This window comes from Acartia tonsa, chromosome 8, assembly GCF_053477335.1.
Source record: "Acartia tonsa isolate MP-2025a chromosome 8, ASM5347733v1, whole genome shotgun sequence".
Taxonomy (NCBI): domain Eukaryota; kingdom Metazoa; phylum Arthropoda; class Copepoda; order Calanoida; family Acartiidae; genus Acartia; species Acartia tonsa.
The window spans coordinates 13,729,163-13,749,546 of NC_137267.1; the positions used below are offsets into that span (position 1 = coordinate 13,729,163).

At 30.4% G+C, this 20,384-nt stretch overlaps 1 protein-coding gene across 1 annotated transcript in view; it reads left to right on the forward strand.

The window, feature by feature from the left end:
- LOC145326062 (uncharacterized) overlaps positions 1-20,384 on the forward strand; it is a 38,101-nt gene that overhangs the window by 11,754 nt on the left and 5,963 nt on the right. The window contains exons 2-3 of the mRNA XM_080169157.1: positions 3,482-3,557; positions 11,602-11,687. Coding sequence (XP_080025283.1) covers positions 3,483-3,557; positions 11,602-11,687 — 161 coding nt within the window. The 5' untranslated portion in view covers position 3,482. The remainder of the gene's footprint in view (positions 1-3,481; positions 3,558-11,601; positions 11,688-20,384) is intronic.

Genomic DNA, 20,384 nt, shown 5'->3' on the forward strand with positions numbered 1-20,384 from the left:
AAATTCCCCTCCCTTCCAAGATATAAAGTATAATAATATGAACCATAACTAGTATGGCATTAAAAAGCTACCAAAACATATCCCAAAACAAACCATGATTATAGAAAAGCTTTGCTTTCAAAAACAATAAGAAAGATTGAAGACAAAAAGAAAATAGAACAAATAATATGGACACATTTTCAATAATAATCAAACAAAATGACAATAAATATATTTATTGTATAGTTACTTGCAACAACAAAAATGAATACTAAAAAACAACATTAAAACGTTTATATCCTCAATAAAGGAGATGTCAATTTAAAATTTTATTTTATTTCTTTTCTATTTGTTTGATTTTAAATTTAAAACAAATTTTATTTTGACAATATTTTGTAACAATAGACTGTTAAAAATTGTGATTAACTTATACTTACTAATTAATCAAGAAGGGCTATCAATATAATGAATTAATTGCATACTTCAGCCTTACCTTAAAAGAAATTGTGGATCATGGAACGAATAGCGGGGTTCGTCGTGTTTTCACAGTAGTTTTTCTCCTATTTAACCCTGCGGGGCAATCCTTAACATTTATCTAGCCTAACCTAAAATAACCTATCAAAAGATACTGGGAAAATACGACGTAACCCGCTATTTCGTTTTCTCTTCATAATCCGAAATTGTATGTCTGTTTGTCCCTCTGTTCCTTAAAATCTCTTTCGGTTAGTCTACGTTAAATCAGGGAGGAAGGGGACAATGGACTCCCTGACAAATGCCATACTACTGAAAATCTTTGATAAAGGGATAAACCAGATGACTATTATGAAACAATAATTATAAACATGAGGGGGCCATCAAATTTCGACATGATGCATTAGAGAATCCATATCATGTTATGTGAATTATCCAAATAAAATCAATTTTTAGATAAGACTTTAGATTGAAAACAAATTTTTGTTTACACTTCTAAATATTTTACTTTTTTCCAGTATGGATTCGAAACTGATTATGATCCGCTGCACTGGATTAAAACCAGTTTCTAGCCATGAGTAACATCGTAATGCAGACAATTTTTCCAAAATATTAAATTAAAATATTAAAATATTAAACTGGCCCCCAAACCTTTACAAATTCCTTATCTTATTCGTAGTTTAAAGCCTTCAAATATGAATAACCTGAATATTTGATTTGAAAAATTTCATATAAAAACCAAAAAGGCCACTAAAATGTATAAAATTAACATATGTATGTATAGTAGAGTATTGTTTACTTAAAAGCCTCAATGTAAATATTTCTTAATTTACATTTTTTATTTCAGTTTTTTCCACTTTCTACACAAGTATAAGTTAAAGCAGGAATTAGACAATAGCCGAAAAATTGATGTATATCCCCAGTGATGATACACAAAATTAACCATTCTGTAGATTAAAATTAGTGGTTGAAACGTTTGAACACTCAATTAATCAACCAATCAAAACTCACGAAAGTCCCTAAAGCTGATAAGCAAACCAATAAGAAGTATTACAAAACTTTGGGGACTAGTGTAATAAACAGCCCATTGTCCCCTCTTTCTCTGAAGTTAAAGTATAAGTAAAATACATACTCTACAATTCTATTACAGGAATAGGGAATTATATAAAACAAATTTTTGGAAATATTTTTTTTTCTTCATTTATGATATTTTTACATCACATCTTCACTTGATTTAACCCTGTAGGCTGTGTCTCTTTATTTCTGGTCTGATAAGGTAAAGATTAAATTAAAATTGCACAGCACTGTAAAAAAAACTGTAATACCAAAGCAAAATTCAAAACACTAATTTTAGGATTGAACAAATTAATTTAATTCAATTCTAATTTTTGACTTAAATCTACATTTTTAAAGCTGAAGTTTTTTGGTATGAAATAAATTCCTTTATTCTTGAAAAGAATTGCCTTATATTCCCCCTGCCAGTTAAATATTCATAAAAGGACAATGGTGTTTTTACGTTCTGTCTTGATTTAAACTGTAGCTCCGCTTCTTTGATAATGATACTGAAAACTAGTGGTATCCTATTATATAAAGTAGTGAGGTTTTTTGTTTCAAGTTTAAGATTTCGATAACTACTGAACCGATTGAGTTCTCATTTTATAAAAGCTTCTTATAGGTACCTAGATGGTTTTAGGCTATTTAATTCTTATATATAAGTTTGTTTGTTTTCTAGCCTTTTTCCTACTTGAAATACTCCTTCGAATACATAGCTCCTAGATGCTAGGAGAACAGCTGCTAGTATTTTATTAAAGTGTCCTTTAAATGCTGATTTTAAATGTCTTAAAATAGCTATGAATCCTTACAACCTTTCAGAAAAATCTACCACATACATATCTTTTCCCCATTTTTTGGGCTCTTTGGAGGTGTCAAAACCGCCGTTTTGTCTATTACTAAAAAAGGTATGTTTAAAATACTTTAGAGTTTTGTATCCGGCGTATATCAATTACAAAGCTGTAAAGGAATGCCTAGTTGTTACAAAAATGTAAAGAAATTATTTGTTGTTTTATATGATACAGCATTTGGTATTTCTGACAAATTATTATTCATTTGTATAATAAAAACTTGATTAAACAGTATATTTCATATAATATTTATAAACTTTATATAAAAAAATTACATATTATGCATATCCCCCAACCCAATGAAAAACAGAAGCCACTGGTAATATATACATTTTAAAGTTTACAAAGTGTCTAAAAAAATCAGCCATGTGACGTCATAAAAATGAGGGATTATCCATCTTTTTTTAAGGGGGTTTTATCTCCCACTTCTCCTCTCATTAATTAATTTCAAAATTGTAGATGTTTTATTTAGCTAAAAGAACATACATTGTGATATTATAGTATTTATTTCTGTAAAACCCCTCAGCCTGATTCTCTGAAAGGTTTTATGCTAGTTTGACGGGTTTATTGAGAACTGAAGATAAATATATAATGAAAAATATTTATCTCATCAATTTTTTCTGTTTTTATCTAAAAAAAAACTATAACCCACATCAATATGATGAAATTCAAAAAGCCTGAGGCAAAGCCACTAGGAATGAAAATAAGCAGTTATACTAACAACGAAATTAATTCGAATAATAATCATTAAACCTATACATGATTTTCAGCCGTCATTGGGAGGCAACACGTCCATTTTAAACATGTTGCTTTTTAACTTTTTTAACATCAAATTTCTATGTGATAAAATTATCCGATTGGTCTGGTTTTTGGAATACTGATTCCTAGGACAACAAAGTACATTGTTATAATCGAAGCATCTCTATAATCAAGTCATAAAAATGTAAGTATGTCCTTAAACAATACCCTGTATTTAAGTAATTTTTCAGTAGATTTACTTACAATTTTGTTGCGTTCGACATTTATATTCTCATTATCAGTTCTGACACTATACAAGTGTTAATGTTTGTTTGTCCTACCATTTCAAAGCTTCGCTTTTATGGATGTTGTCATCCTTGTGTTTTTTTTAGAATGAGTTGGTTCTTAATGCACAAGAAGGGAGAGGAGAAGAAGAAAAGGGATGAGATTAGAAGACAGTTTCAAAAGGTAAATTCTATTTAATGATAGTTTATTATGCAACTAACGGCTACGCCCTCTAGAGGCCTCTAGGGGCACTTCAGGGTAAGGGACGAGATAGTGACCCTCCACTTCATATATGTATGTATAATAGTTTAAAAAGAAAAGGTAAAATTAATTTTGAAAGGGAGGGTGGTTATTTTTTTTCAAAATTGTTAAATATTTCAAGGCCCTATGAAAAGCTTCACTGTTAAGGTCCAGCAGTTAGAGAGATCCTTAGATACACACAGACACAAATAATAATAGACATCCTAGTACTTTTATATAAGGCTAAGCATATGGAAGACGATTTTTAAATTTTTAATTTTAATTTTAGTCATTTTTTTATAAAGATCTTCTTATCAATTTATATACAAATGGTTCCAGGACAAGCGCAGAAGTCCCAAACGTCGGAATGGACAAACGCAGGAGTGTTGAAATATTTATTTAATTAAGTATTTCTATACAGGTTAGGTTAGGCTAAGAAATGAAATTAGAAAAAAGCCCTCCGCAGGGGTTAGGCATTTAAAAACCTATAAAATAGGTTAGGTCAAGTTTGGGACTCCTGCGTTTGTCCCAGAACCATAGAAATGATTATAACAATTACTAAACATACATATATGCATTACAATAGATAATATACTACAATAATACAATATAATATAGATACAACTATTATACAAATGAATAGAGGCGGTTTCTCTATATAGATATTTTTATTAATATAACAGAATAATAACAGTCTATCTTGGTATTTACCTATTCTTTATTATACAACATATAATAACTGAAGAAATCCCCGAAAGATCTGCAATCTTAAACCAATTATTGGTTTGCCTGATTTATGGGCTATTTTTGTTCATATATAAACTGAATAAGTTTAGACCTAGTATTATACACATTGATATCCTTATACTAAAGTAACAGGATGTTTGTGTGTTTGTACAGAAGGATCTCGCTAACCGCTGAACCGATCGGGTTCTCCTTAACAGGGTAGCTTCTCATTGGTTCCGGGAAGGTTTATAACTATTTTCTTGGTGGGGGGGACACTCTTAACCCCCCCAAAAAATGAAAAATCCCCCCCCCAAAAAAAATTTTTTTAAACTAAAATTTAACATCGGGGGGGGGGGGGGGCACCCACCCCCTCCAAAAAAAAAAAAAATTTCGCCCCCCCCAAAATTTTTTTTTATTTTTCTTTTAAAATCTAAAATAAGAAATTGGGTTATCAAATTCTACTCTCCTCTCCTCAAGTGCCTTTAAAGGCCTCTAGGGGCGTCGCCGATAGTTTTAAATAAAGAAGGAACAATCGTTTCAGCTTTCTAGCAATTGAAAAATAGGTAAAGGCTGATTTTTCCCGAAGCTTTTTATAGTGCTTATAAAAAATGACGTCATACAATACAAATGGCCAACGATAGGCTAATACACAGACTAAATTAAACAATGGCAGGCCAGTGCACATTTTATTTGACTAATGGTAGTCCATTAGGACATTTCTTTATATATAGTCAATATAAAAAGTATTCAATTTTAACAATATTACACAATTTGTGTATCCTTGACTTCAACAAAGAGTTTGATCACAAAAAAATTAAAAATGTAAGATCAAGTTACATGAGAATTAGCCAGGAATAAGGTATAGTCAACAAGCGAAATAATTATTTTTTTGAAGGGGAAGGGGCAAAAAAGGTCGACAATTTTACTTAGTGTTGCCCCCCCCCCCCCCCCCAACGACAGATGAAAATCACAAATAGGTCTCGTGATATGTTACCGAATTAATTGTCAATTCTCAACTACGCTTGGAATCGAACTCAAATTTTTTTTATTTCATGATATTTCTGCAACTCTAAAATTACTCTAATATTGTATAAATGATTTATACTATTATTATTATATGTATGATGTAATAGAACTACCATAATTAATATTATCGCACACACTCTATAATCAAAACATGTCTGTAAGTATGTCTAGTTTATTTTAGTTATTTGCATAAATTTACTGAATATTTTGATTTTATAACAATTGTTATCCTATTATCTTTAGTAGCAAGGTTTTTTTTTGTCTCGGATATTACTATGGGTTGTAATTTTCAGGAAAGCTTTGTTTATGCCTTGTAATAGTTTTAGGCTATTTCCTGACCTTTCAAGCCTTTCATTAAAGGGTAGGAGTGAAGCAATTACTTGTTAAAATCTACCACCTTATCATTTCATTATGCCTTTACATATTTTCTCTGTATAATATCGTTAAAATATTTTTTTAGTTGTTATTGCTGCGCTAACTAGAAAAATGATTGTTCTTATAATATGATTAAATGTTTTGTATTCATAATATATAAATGGTTTATTTATTATAAAAAAGTTTTGTATTGTGTATGAAGGATTTTTTCCAGTATCGCTTTGAAACCGATTAATATCCGGTGGGTGGATTAGAACCGGTTCTCAGCCGTACCCAAAAATTATGTATTTATATCCAGTTTTCTACGAATATAAAAATGTACAATCTTAAGGTAAAAACTAGTTTTTTATCCAGTGCCTTCATCGTATGATTGTATGTACATTTTATATCCGCGGAAAGCTGTTTATAACACGATGCGAGAAATAACTATTCTTGCATTAATATGCATGCTATTAGTATCATTTATATACAAATATTAGTGGCTGCGACTTAGCATCAAGGTGCTGTGCTTAGAGAGGACAGGGTAAACAGAAAATAGCCTAAAACCTACCCAAGATTGGAAATTTAAAATAAAAGCTTAATATCAGGCCCTAGGCAAAGCTTTCAAAGCTTAGGTTAATGTTTTTTTTTCTTAAGAATAGACCTTATGTCGAACGTTTCAACCCCTAATTTTTATCGACAGAAGGGGTAATTTTGTGTGTCACCGTTTGGGATGTACATAAATTTGTCTTATCCCTTTATATTCCTGAATATTATCAATATTTATTGAAAATAGTTTATCCTGCTTAGGGTGGATTATACTGACAATATTTCAAAATATTTTACATGAAACCAGTTTAGTTATACAATTTTAATTCCATTTTTTTAATGGGTTATATAAAGGGCTGGGGGTTGGAGTGCGAAGGGGTAGTAAGGAGGGAATCTGTCTTTTAACTCATTTTGTAAGTTTTTATGTCTGACCATAAGTCCATTATTTTTTTTCTACATTAATATTAGCATACAATTAAAATAATAAATAATATAAAAAATTTAAACTAAAATTAGCTTTTATAAACAAACATATATGGATAAAAGTTAGTGTCTTTGTGCGTATGTGTGTGTGTCTATCTGTCTATACCAAAATGATCTCGATAACCACTGGACCGATATGGTTCTTCTATACAATGGAGCTACAAGGGAAGATAATAAATATTTTAGGGGAGAGATCCACCTTCCCAATTGAAATTGACCCTGGAAAAATTACCCTCAAATTTTTAAGTGGAGGGCCAACTCCACCCCCCCTCCTTCATCCTCCTTCCTCATGTGACCCAGAGGGGTGTAGCCGCTTTTAAGTTGCTAAACTAATAACACTATTGTTTGAGCATAATCATAGAAAAATATTTGGTTTCAGATTGGTAAAAATCTCAGGAATCTTAAGGGATAAGATAATGAATAATAAATTTTACATTCTCAACACTGTAAGTTTGGAACCAACCAATCTAAATTCAATAAAAGTACTTGACGTTTTTTGCCAATGAATAACATAATATGGTTATAATACTTTGGGTTCCCGTATAATTTACGATCCAAAGTCCTCCCCCTCTCTGCAAAAATCTGCAATCCCTATAGCAAATAAATGGTATGTGTAATGCTTATTGCAAATATCAACAAAATTTGCACTAACTAATGAATATTTTGTTTGTGATGAAAGATAGTTAGAAAACCAAATCCATAAACATGAAATGAATAATGAAATTATTTATTCTGCAAATGAATTCCTAAATTTTAAGATAAACATTTTTTTTAAAAACTGTTCTTTTAGCTTCAAAAATAAGAAAATTACAACCAATTAAAATTTTTAAAAAGCATTGATTTTTATTGTATTATATAAAAGATTATATTACCGTTTATCTGGCCAGATATTTTCAATTTCCGGTATCCGGTCGGATATAAAAAAGGCCGGATAAATTTAAAATCTTAGTAATAAGTTGGTTTCTGTAGGGAGGGGGGGACAGTGTGTTGTTTATTACACTGGTCCTCAAAATTTAAAATCACATTTTCTTATTCGTTGATCTCACAAATTTTATCAAACCAATAACAGTAATCTACAGAAGGGGCAATTTTGTGTACCATCATCATCTTATCCCTTTAAAACCTCTTGGAACAAATAAATAAATTGTATATTTTATTAGTGTCAGGTGTTTGCGATGATTGGAAATATGTAAAAATGTTGCGAAAATGGCCAACAGCTGCCATATGTTACCTTGTCCTTTAGAACAGGGAGAAAAGAGAGATTTAATTGTAAATTAAACTAGTACATAAAGTTTTATAACCACGCTATCTTATTCGTTAGCTCAAAATCTTTGGGTTCTTTTATTGAATATTTATTGGTTGGTTGCATTTTCAAAATTTATAATTTTTTGTATGACTTCGAAACCGATTAAAATCCATTGGATTAGAAATGTTTCTCAGCTATACTGAAAAATAATGTATAGCATCGTATGCAAAAATTTTGTACGAATATTAAAATATCTATAATACAAAGTAGAATGATGTCTGTCCGTCCGTCCGTCCGTCCGTCTGAAGCTTAAGATCTCGGTAACCACTGAACCGATTGGATTTTACTCTTCAGGGTATATACCTACTGGTCCTGTAGTGGTTTTAGGCTATTTTCTTGGGGTCTGGTCCTTTTACAAATTTCACCTTAATTTTTTTTGATCACCTCTTGAGGCAAAGCCCCTAGAGGCTAGGGGCGAAGCCGCTAGTAGATAAAAAAGTAATACCAGTTTTGTAAACCAAAACTTAAATTTATTATTCGAAAAAGCTGTCTATACGATAAATCACTATTTATTAACCATTAAATTAAGCTAAATTAAGGCCAAAAAAACTAAAGTGATTTACAAGACTTATTAGAAAAATATAAATGAATTAGACAAGACTAGCTATTCTGTGATCTTTTGCTTACTTACTAGAGTAGAAATCTTACTACTTTATACTTGCACTTGAGCTCCTAACTTCCTAGGGGTGTTAGGGGGATGGGTAAAAAATAGCCTTAAACCACCTAAAATGAATAGGAGGATCACAGTTCAAAGAGAACAAAATTCGGATTAGCCAGTTTTGAACAAAAACAGTATTACAGATTGACCAAATAATCTCTTCTTACAAAAAGAGTTGATAGGATTTTTAGGAAATTGTAAATCAACATTTGACTGTATAAAAACTGCAGGCCATTAAAAGAGGAAACAGTGTATGATGTATTGGTGTTTGGTTATTTTACCATATTTTCTATACAGCGCAGCTAATCTTTAACTAGATTGTAACTTTTAGCCCTCTACATTAAGATATATAAGTTGGAAAGAATTTAAATGTTAAAGGGAGGTTTGAAATCTGCATCAATTTTAAGGATTTTTTTTAAATTCGTTTTTTGTATAATTCTTTATCTAAAAGCGCAAATTCAATTTAGGTTAATTAATTTTGACATCTGTGATTGGTGGATGAAAACTATATCGTAGTCGTACATCATTCAACCAATTAGAGCGCAGATAGTTTCCAATCCATCTATCCTATTGATCAAAATTAATTAACTTAAATTGTATTTCCGCATTTAGATTAAGAATTATACAAAAAACGTATTTTATAAAAAAAAATCCTTAAAATTTGATGCAGATTTCAAATCTCCCTCTAACATTAAAATTCCATCCAACTTATATATCCTACTCTTCATATATGTATGTATGTCTTTTCAAAAGAGTCACTTAAGTTACATTTTTGAAAAAGGATATTTCTTTGTAATATATTCATAATGGGCCAAATCCTTTAAAATTTCTTAGGCTAGCCTGATAGGTAGAATTTTTATTTTCTTAAATGGGGTATTCCTGTCCAGTTTTTTGTTTAGGAATGAATATTTTTTACCCGAGGGAATAAATGGATAGGTCATCATTTATTCCCTCGGGTAAAAAATAAAAAACAAAAAACAAAAAACTGGTCAGGAATATCATTCTCATTTAGACAAAAACTCATTTTTATGCTAAATTATGCTAATTTATTGAATTTATGTATTGAAAGTAAGTGTTCTTTTCAAAAAATATTATAAATATGAAAAAAGGAGACTATTTTCTTTCTTTTAGTAATTAATAAAAATTCTAAAATCTTCCAAAAAAAATTAAAAATCTTCTAAAAATGATACCCGGGATATAAATGATCATACTCGGGAAATAAATGAATATTTACATCCACTATTTAAGGGGTTGTTTATATGGGAATGTTTTTTTTTATATCTATGTAGGGCCGAGGAAATCCTAACTCCTAGGCTAGCCTATGTAATTTTAAATAATTTTGCCAATTGTATCTTCTTAGTCAGTCATATCCTTATACTAAAGTAACAGGATGTTTGTCTGTTTGTCTGTGTCTGTACCGAAGGATCTTGCTAACCGCTGAACAGATCGGGTTCTCCATAACAGGGTAGATTCTCATAGGTCCTGGGAAGGTTTATAACTATTTTGGGGGAGGGTACCACCACCCTCCCAAGAGAAATCACAATAAAATAGAAAAAAATTGAAATATTCCCCCCCGCATAGTGGCGCTGCGTAGAGACATGAATTTAACAGCTGATTGGCCATAGACAAATCATTTCTCAAATTAGATATTTAAAATATTTTTAAAAATTTAAATGCCACTTGAGGCCTCTAGGGGCGTAGCCGCTAGTTATAAAATATTTTTTATTAAAAATCATATACTATTAAGGGCAATGTTTCTTTTTTAAGAATACAGTCTTTTATGAAAAAAAAATTTATTGAATGTTTAATTACAAATTTATGTAATTATAAAAGTGATATAAACAAATTTTATTAATTTTTTGTGCGTTTTATTTTTGCTACTTTGGTAAATATTGCACTTGTTTTTGTACTGGGGCTAAAACAGGAAATTGTGTGCAGTCATGGTAAGATAAACTTTTACCAATACATTCACATTACAGACAGACAGACAGACACTTGAATAGACAAATAAACAGACAAAAACAAATCAAGGATGACAACATCCATAAAAGAAGATATAAAATCCAAATGTAGGTATAACGAACGTTAACGATGCTGTGAGTATTGGTTTAAAAAATATGACGTAACAAAAAAAATTAGCCAATAAGAGGCCGTTATTGACCAATGGCGGCATGCGTAGTGGACTCTCATTGGCTAATTTTTTTTGTTATGTCATATTTTTTAAACCAATACTCACAGCATCACGTTAACACTTGTAGAGTGTCAGAACTTAATGAGCAGACTACTTTTAAGTATAAACAAAGTTGTATGTATCTTTACAAAATTGATTGAATAAATAAGAACATATTTACATGTTTAAGATTGCATTATAGAGATGCTTCGCAAATATAATTATATCTTGTTATCTTAGGAATCATTAGTCAATAAATCATAAATGAATAACTTGCAAAAGTGATCAAGTTAGAAAATACTTGTAGAGTTGGTACGTATTTGAACTGTATGTTATTGTTGAGTGGTTTGTGAGCATATTATCTATCATGGTCATTTAACAAAAATACTAGCTTCAACATTTTAGGATATTTGTAAATATTTACTAATTTTGGTTACTATCCCTTTATAAAAATAACAGGATGTCTGTTTGTGTGTTTGCTGCTTTAACGAGGTTCTCCAACTCAATGAAGCATCTTATAGGTCTAGGCAAGGTTTATAACAATTTTGGAAGAGGGTACCTCCACATACCACAGAGAAATGGCACCTGGAAAAATACCCACCCCCCCCAAAAAAATAACTTTATTACTTTTTCTTTTTTAAACTAAATTGAAAAAGGAAATGTCGATACTCCAAGACCGCTAAGAAGAAAAGTAAATATGCATACTTTTATTTAGGCTATTGGAGAGAGTGCAACAGACGGAAAGCTGTCCAAGGACCAATGGTTGAACGTTATGATGGCGGCTGGATTCACTCACTCTGTGTAAGTAAATCCCTTTTCTTAATAATCTGCTGCTATGCCAGGCACTATCCTAGGACCAATGGTTGAATGTGTTATGATAGCGCCTTGAATTACACATTCTCCGTAAAAGTTAATGAAACCCTATAGGGAGGGGGCTCCAAAAGTTTAAGCTTCCCACAAAGGCTAGAAATAAATCCAAATTTAGAGGGATGTAAGACATACAACATGAGGGGATTATGTTGTTGGAAGGGTGGGATACACCTCCCATTATAATCAACGTTATAAAAATTGTCAATGAAGCGTCATTTTATTGAAACGCGAGACGTCCAACTTTTATTTACCTTCCCTTTTTACACCTAAGGGGGGGTGGGGGTGGGAGGAGGTTATATTTAACCTCCTTAAATTTTTCAGGAAGAGGGTTACACCCCATTTATGCACGCTTCTGATTATGAATGAAAAAGGATGTAAAATTTGGTAGCAATAGCAAATCTGCAATCTAACCTTCCAGGCTTATTGCAAATTAAATGTTGTGCATAAACATGGATATATATTCTTCAAAAAATATGGTAAATTAATATGGTAATTAATAATTGGATAAAGTGTTCGGATTAGGACACACTCAAAATTTGCTTAAAGGAACCATGCAAGAAATATACCGCTTCAACTGCTGAAAGACTGCCACGAGTAGACCCAATACCCAAAATTTGAAGCCTCCAGCTTCAAAAACAAAAAAGTTATAGACATTTCAAAATCACATTTTAGTACAATAAAAATTTTGAAAGTTTTTGATTGCTAATAATAGAATTTTCATTATTAAAATACGTCGCCCAGAAAGAAAATTATAAGGTTATTTTTGGCAGAAACTTAGGATACCAGTAACTGATAACGTCTATACAATAAAAACACTCTTCTTTATAGTCAAAATTATTAAAAAAAATTCAGTTTATATTGCTATGTATTGAGCGTACTGTAGCGTGAGAATGCCAGCCTCTAGGATTTCCAGCCAATCAGAAGCCTGAGTCTACGCTAAGTCCGCTGAACAACCAATCACAGCTGAGCATCTGTATTACTTACATTAGTTTAATTTTTTCCCGCTATGATTTTATGCTTTCAAACGCAATTTAAACCGAATTGTTTAAAGACATTTTGACTATAAAAAAGGGCGTTTTTATTGCAATAATGTTATCAGTTACTGGCAGTCTAAAATTCTGACAAAGATAAGCTTTTAATTTTGCTTCCAGGTGATGTAATTTAATATTGAAATTTTCTTTTAGTACATTGGAAATCTTTCAAAATTTCCGTTGTACTAAAAGAATCATTTGAAATGTATGTAACTTTATTGTTATTGAAGCTGGAGGCTCCAAATTTTGGGTATTGGGTCTTATCGTGGCAGGCTTTATGCAGTTAAAGCGCGTTATTTCTTGCAGGGTTCCTTTAATAGAAACATACAATTAAAATGGTTTATGTCAATTAAGAAAATTAAACTAATTGACATTTCATTTTTTAATAATAATGTCAGTATTGGCTTCATTCTTTTCAAAATGAAATTTTTAATATTTGGTAATTTTTTCTTTGCCTATTCAAAAAAATAACCTGTAGTTTTTTGTCCACAAATTTTTGTAAGAATGAACATCTATGTTTTATAGTTAAAGTTGGTAAAAAAATGCAAAAAGAGGTGTTTGCATTTTGTATTTTTGCGTGACCTAATTATCATTTTACTTTTCTCTTTTGCCACACAAATGACATGGAAAATATGAATAAGAATATTAATTACCCTATTATTTTGTGTTATTTCCAGTCGCGATTTGATACAGATTAATATTCGGTGAATTAGAACCCATCTCAGCCATACTAAAAAAAAGTGTACAGAATTGTATTATATCCGGTCTTCATAAGATTAAGTTCAGTTTTTTTAGACAGTGCCTTCGGCATCCTGAAGGTACAAAACTGGCTTTAATCTTATAATTGTACATTATTACATCCGGGGAAAGCTGTTTATAATACAATGCGATAATTAACTATTAAGCTTCGGGAGATAATCTAAAAATCCTAAAACGAACAGAATAATCACAGAAATTGTAAAGAATTATAGAAAAATTTATTATATTGGCACTACTTGCCTAATTTCTAATTAGTTTTTGTTCTATGATAACCTTTTTCTGGTTGTATAACAAAAGTTATAAACTATATTTTCACCTTTTATTATGCACCACCATTTTGTAACAAAAATTAAAAACTTTATTTTAAAAAGTTGAATTGATTAAATCTTTGATATTTAGGATATTCCTCCTAATAAGAGTTTTAAAAAAGATATGTAACTGATTGAAGCTATATCCCTTTTAAAGGGAAGACAAAACTTCCTCTGATAAATAGCAGTAGGAAAAATCCACACCACAAAAAAACATTTTCTTTTTGCTCTTAAAATTTAATTTATAATGCAGAGGCTAGAGTATTAGCCGCCAGTTATAATATTCATGAATATATTTAAGTAAGAACACATTTTTCCATGAATGTCTAGCTTAAAAATCACCTAAAAGTGCATATCTGATATCCTTTCCTCTTAAAAATAAATTGAAAATGTTAAAATTATAATTTTATCCATCATTTTGAGGAAAGAATATTTATTTTATAATTGTCTTTTTTTTATATTTGTACAGTAAATAAGGGAGTTTTAACTTTATAGGAGCACAGCACATTTATATATTTTTTTATGACTTGAAGAAAGCTTTTGCCTCTGTATCTCTCATTTTTTCTTTAGAAAAATAATTCCATTTATTGAGTTAGTATTGTAGTAAGTAAGGGAAAAGTAACTTTATAGTAGCTCAACTCATTTTTTTATGATATAAAGAAAGCTTTTGATTCTGTATCTCGCATATTTTCTTTTGAAAAATAATTTTGAAGAGAAGTTGAAATGTATTGGAATATATTTAAGAATGGATGTAAAGAAATATCAATAATATTGGTATTGTGTTGGAGAAAAAGCAAAATATATATTTTATTTATTGTATATATTTATCACGAGAAAATATACATTGAGGGTTGCTAAAGAATAACATGGATAAAATACTAGTGGAAGGATACACTACAAGGTCTTATTTAGGTGTACTTCAAAAGATATTAATGAAATATAGATATTTGAATTCATGTAGATTCTGATTGGAATTGGGTTAGAAAAATCTTTCAATCTATGCTCTTTATCATAAATACATTTCAGCTATATAAATTCTGGTTAGTTCTTCCTGGGTTAAAGAATCTCACCTACTCTAGATATATATTAACGTTGTAAACCTAACTTAGTAGAAGTAGAAAATATACAATTTTTGTTATAACCTCTAACAACCAGCGATCGAATTTTATATACGAAAAATACATTTCATTCTTTCATACAAATATATATATATATATATAGAGGGGAAGTTAAAAAGATAATTTATTTCTATGATCATTTAGGTTTCATATGTCTTTAGCTGACTTAGCTCAAAGCTTTTATATGTTCTTAAATTCAGACTTATTATTTAAAAAATAAAGTATATATATTTATGTTACAATCAAAGACGTGCGGTATGGTGGTGTCAACACCCTTCTATAAATTTGAAATTGGGAAGGATGGCCTTCACTCTTTTGCACCCCCCCCCCCCCCAAATGGTTTTCCAACCCAGTGATGAATTGTTATGCATGCCACTGGTTCCAATTATAGATTATCTTCGCTTGCTAGGATGTAATATAAAAGGAATTTGAAATATGCAAAATAAGAAATGTCTAAATTAAAAGACTTTGGAATTTTGACTATCAGTTCTATTATTATCGTGTCCTGGAAGGGTTATACATAGGTTATAAATGGATTTTGTACGGATAAGTCAGTCAACCTAAATGAAATTAAAAAAATAACCTATCCAAGAAATTGAAGAAGGGGGAGGGGATGGTCTAAACCTCGTTCAATAGTCTATGGGTGCAGTCACTAGTACATAATATAACAACACGTAATTGGTAATAATTAAGCTTATAATAATAATAACATAAACATAATCAAGAACTATGAATACTGAATGGGTATGATATTTTGGTCAACACTATATTTTTACTATTTTGTACACTAGAGGCTACGCCCTTAGATGCATTTGAGGGAAACTCGACCCTCCACTTTAAATTTTAGTTATAAAAAAAGAATTCATATTTTTTGAGGATTTGGAGAGGAAGATTTTTCAGGGGCGATTTTTCTTGGAAAAGATGCTTCACTGTTAAGTAGAAGTAGAGCCATATCGGTTCAGCGGTTACCGAGATCCTTCAATTCATGACATATGTTTCTAATTTGTTTTGGTGAGGCTTCCAAAATAGTTAAGTTACTAGTTCGCCGAGTTACCTCCCCCCCCCCCACTCCTACAAGATAAAAACATGTATTTTAATACGAGATCTTGTTGGATATACACACAACAGATATCCTTCTGTAAAATTTTGATAAATTTTTTAAAATCGACGAAAAGTATATTTTAGTAAGATAAAAGTATTATGACTAATTTTGTTTTTATTTGTGTTTTATTTTCCAATTATTCGTGTTAATGACATAAAATATAAGCTTTTTATTCATGCAATAACATAATCTTATGTTTTAAAAGCAAGGCCTTTCTGTGATTAAGGTTTATACGTCCTAACACTACTCTTTAACTATAATCAAAGTGTATGTATGTTTATTTAATTTTCCACAATTATACGCAGTTTGACATAATGGAAAGTCCAGATTTTTATTGATTCTTATTATATCATTTCCTATGTCTGTACATTAAGATCCCGCCAACCATTGCACTGCTTTACATAGTTACCAGGATGGTGTCGCAGGCCTTTTTATTGCTAAATTAGAGTTTTGGTCTCCAATTTGAATATATCTTCATAACTCCTCATTACACTGAGTCCCTAGTTGCTAGTGGTGAAGTGACTATTTTGATTACCAGTTATAATGTGTCCCTTTTAATAAAAATTTTAATCATAGAATAGAATTTTGATTGTCAATAGAAAGAAAAAAGATACTCTATAATTATTGTCCAAAAGTTTTATTTACCTTAATTGATTTATTAATCTGTTGATTTATGGATGCTGTAATCCTTGTTATTATAGACACAATTACAATTTTTGTAAAAAAAACAATTCGTTAAAAAAAACAATTTAAAATAAGCACCAAAAAACATTGTTAAAGAATATTGGTAAAGAAAAACAAGAAAAGAGAAAAATAAGAAATAATTGACCAATACATGGTTTCTAAAAGCAATGCTTTTCTAGAACAATCATCTATAGCCCGATTAAAATTTGCGGTATTATCCTCTTAGAAATATTTTTTTCAATTTTGAAAATTTTTATATCCTTCCCCCCTCTCCGACAGAACTATGAACTCTGGCCGCTGCGCTCGGCCCCATTGCCTAAAACCTAACCTAACCTAAAATAGTTGTTCTGTCGGAGGGGGGAGAACGCCAAATTTGCTTTAAAATAGGGATATACATATTACACAACACAACTAAAACATTTTCTTTTGATTAGAAATAGACAGTCGATAATTTATTAGGCTTTTCTAAATGTTTTTGAAGAAAATTTAACTTTGTTATAAATCTTTCATGGCTATAATCCTTCTATTAGCAGTTATCGCAGCAACTCTATTTCCGGTGTACGTCTGTTTGTCTGTCTGACGGTAATTCAAAGATATAGTCTTAAAGTATGCAGTTATCCTTTATGATTCAACAGACCACATATTTAAATAAAAAATAGCCAAAATTTGTATAATCGTCTTTTAATCATAGCAATCCCATAATACAAAGTAATAAGGTATTTTTGTCTGAAGCAAAGGATATTGCAAAACCATTTTCTGAAATAGCTATACATTTCATGCAAACTTCTTGAGATGGTTTGATGTATTACAGTTTATCTTGTTCATTATTCAAGATATTGTTAGCATATTATTTCTGTGCTAATCATGGATGTCCTTGTTTTTGATGATTCTTGGACAAACATCATTAAGTCGACAAAGCTATTTATTTACATCCATAGCTGGCTAGAAAAAAATACCAGTACATTTTTTCTTTGAAAACAAAAAATATACTTTAAAAAAACAACTTACCATTACCAGTTATATTAACAATTCAGAATGTTATTTAGATTATTAACAAGTCTAATATAATGATCCCAAAGGCAGATTTTGTCCAGTCTCAATAATTGTCACTTAATTGCCTTATAATGAGATAATTAATTCTTTTTTATCCCCATTATTTTCCACTATTTTTATTTTTTTCCTCTAAAAAATTTCTTTTAAAAGAATAATTACAATAAATATGAAAAGTCTGCATGATCAGTCGTTTTAATGGACCAGTGGAAACACAGTGTAGGTTAAATCTGACCACAATATTGGTAGCGAGGAATAGGAGAAAAGAAACTGTGAAAATACGACGAAACCCACTACTTCTTTTTCTCTCCATGAGCCATTTTTTGTTTCTAATTGACCCTCTGGGGTGATAAATCTATTTATTTTCTTTGCTCTCATTCTACATAATCTCTCTTGTTATATATAAGTTTGTTTAGAAAATATAAATCTATGTTGGTCATCTGTAAAACCCCCGATGGGAATTCTTTTGTCTTTCTCATGGACATTAAGGGATAGATAAATTTTAATACATTTTAATGATGAAAAACAATATTATTCATTGTGTAGATTAAAATTATTGGTAGAAAAGTTGGACACTTTTAGTTTTGAAAATTAAATTTCAATGAAATTACCCAAAGTCTTGAATCAACGAATAGGAAAGTGTTGTTATAAAACTTTGGGCACCAGTTTATTTTACAGTCCAATATCCCTTTCCTCCTTGGTCTTTTCAGGCTTAATGTTGGTACAAAACAAGGACAATATAACTTTAAAGTAGCACCCTTAGCATCTAGGGGCTCTGAATTCGTAGGAAGAGAGAGGGAGCAGAAAAAAAGGCCTAAAACAATCCAAAACTTTAATTAAAAGTAAAATAGCCTAAAACCGAATATGTTTATCTTTCATACAAATAAAATACAAATATATCGCTACCTAGTTTCACACACAAACATAAAAAACCTTAGAGGGGTCACCCCCCTCCACAAAGTAGCTGTTTGAGTAGTTGAGAAATAAAGGAGAACTATAACTGTTTAGCAGCTATTAGTGAGATCCTTCGATACACACAGACAGACGGACATTCTGTTACTATATAAGATTAAGTATAAAGAAGCGACACTACAAAATTCGAAGAGAGACAAACACAAACAAGTTTTTATTGTAATCTTGTCTTAATGACTTCATATTATGGTGATAACAACAACAAATAATGACCACTTCTCATTCTTAATCCAACCATGGCAGGGAGGGGACTTTGGTATACTGGTACAAAAAGTCCTACTCTGGATACTTTTATTGAATTTTGATTGGTCGGTTCAAAACTTTTGTTTAAAACTTTTCACAAATTATTTTAATCCAAAATAAATGTATTTTTTTATTATCATTGGGACATACATCAATTTATCGTTCATTGTCTTATCCCCCAGTTTCCCTGATTCAAAGAAAATCTTTATTTTATTGGTTTAGATTATTAGGATCTAACCCGAAAATTTTGTGCTGTTATTAAGCTGCTTTGAAATTCATATACAAAGTTTGAAATCGATAGGACAATTTTAAAGTTTAAAACAATCCGTTAAGTTGGACGGACTGAATTGCCCTAATTGTAGAAAGTTTTGCTTAAACTAAAGGGTGTGCAAAAAAAATGCGGACTTTTTTTAAAATTTAAACTGCGCGGCTTGTGTTAATAGTAATGTTATGCATATCGTTAGAACCGCTAAGAAGTCTATTTTTTAGAAATATAAGAACGATTCCTCTGCTACGTATAGTTTAGGAGCTATATGTTAAAATGTCCCAACTGACTTAAAATTTGACTTGCGATTAAATTTTGGGACATTTTACCCCCTAGCTCCTAGATTATTTGTAGCACAGGAACTGTTCTTATATTTCCAAAAAATACAGTTCATAGCGGTTCTAACGGTATGCGTAACATTTTTTTTCTATTAACACAAGCCGCGCAATTTGAAATCTAAAAATGTACGTACTATTTTTGCAAAATATCTTCTCTAATTTTTAGTTATTTTTTAAAATTTACTCGCAAGTCAAGTTTTACGTCAGTTGGAACATTTTAACACGTAGCTCCCAAACTATACGTAGCACAGGATCCGTTCTTATATTTCCAAAAAATAGAGTTCATAGCGGTTCTAACGATATGCATAACATTTTTCTACTATTAACACAAGCCGCGCAATTTTAATTTTAAAAAAGTCCGCGTTTTTTTTGCACACCCTTTAGGTACAAATGTTTGTATAAGATATTGACTGTAAATACTTAACAATATTTAAACCTATAATATTGACATTTTATTTTAACAATAGAATTAGACTTCATATTTGTGAGGTGGAATCTTAAAAAACTTTTTGGCTCACTGCCTCACTAAAATTAGTGAGGCTCGATAATTTTTTTTAATCCTCCAAAATTGCATTAAATCTACAAAAAATAAAAAATCTTATGTTAATAACCCTTTTATAATTTTATTTAATTTTTGTAGTTTTTTTATACGATTTTGGAGGGTTTTTCACAAATATTTTAGCGTGCCTCACTAATATTAGTGAGGCAGTGAGCAAAAAAGTTTTTTTAAGAATCCACCTCTGCACATTTGATGGTAA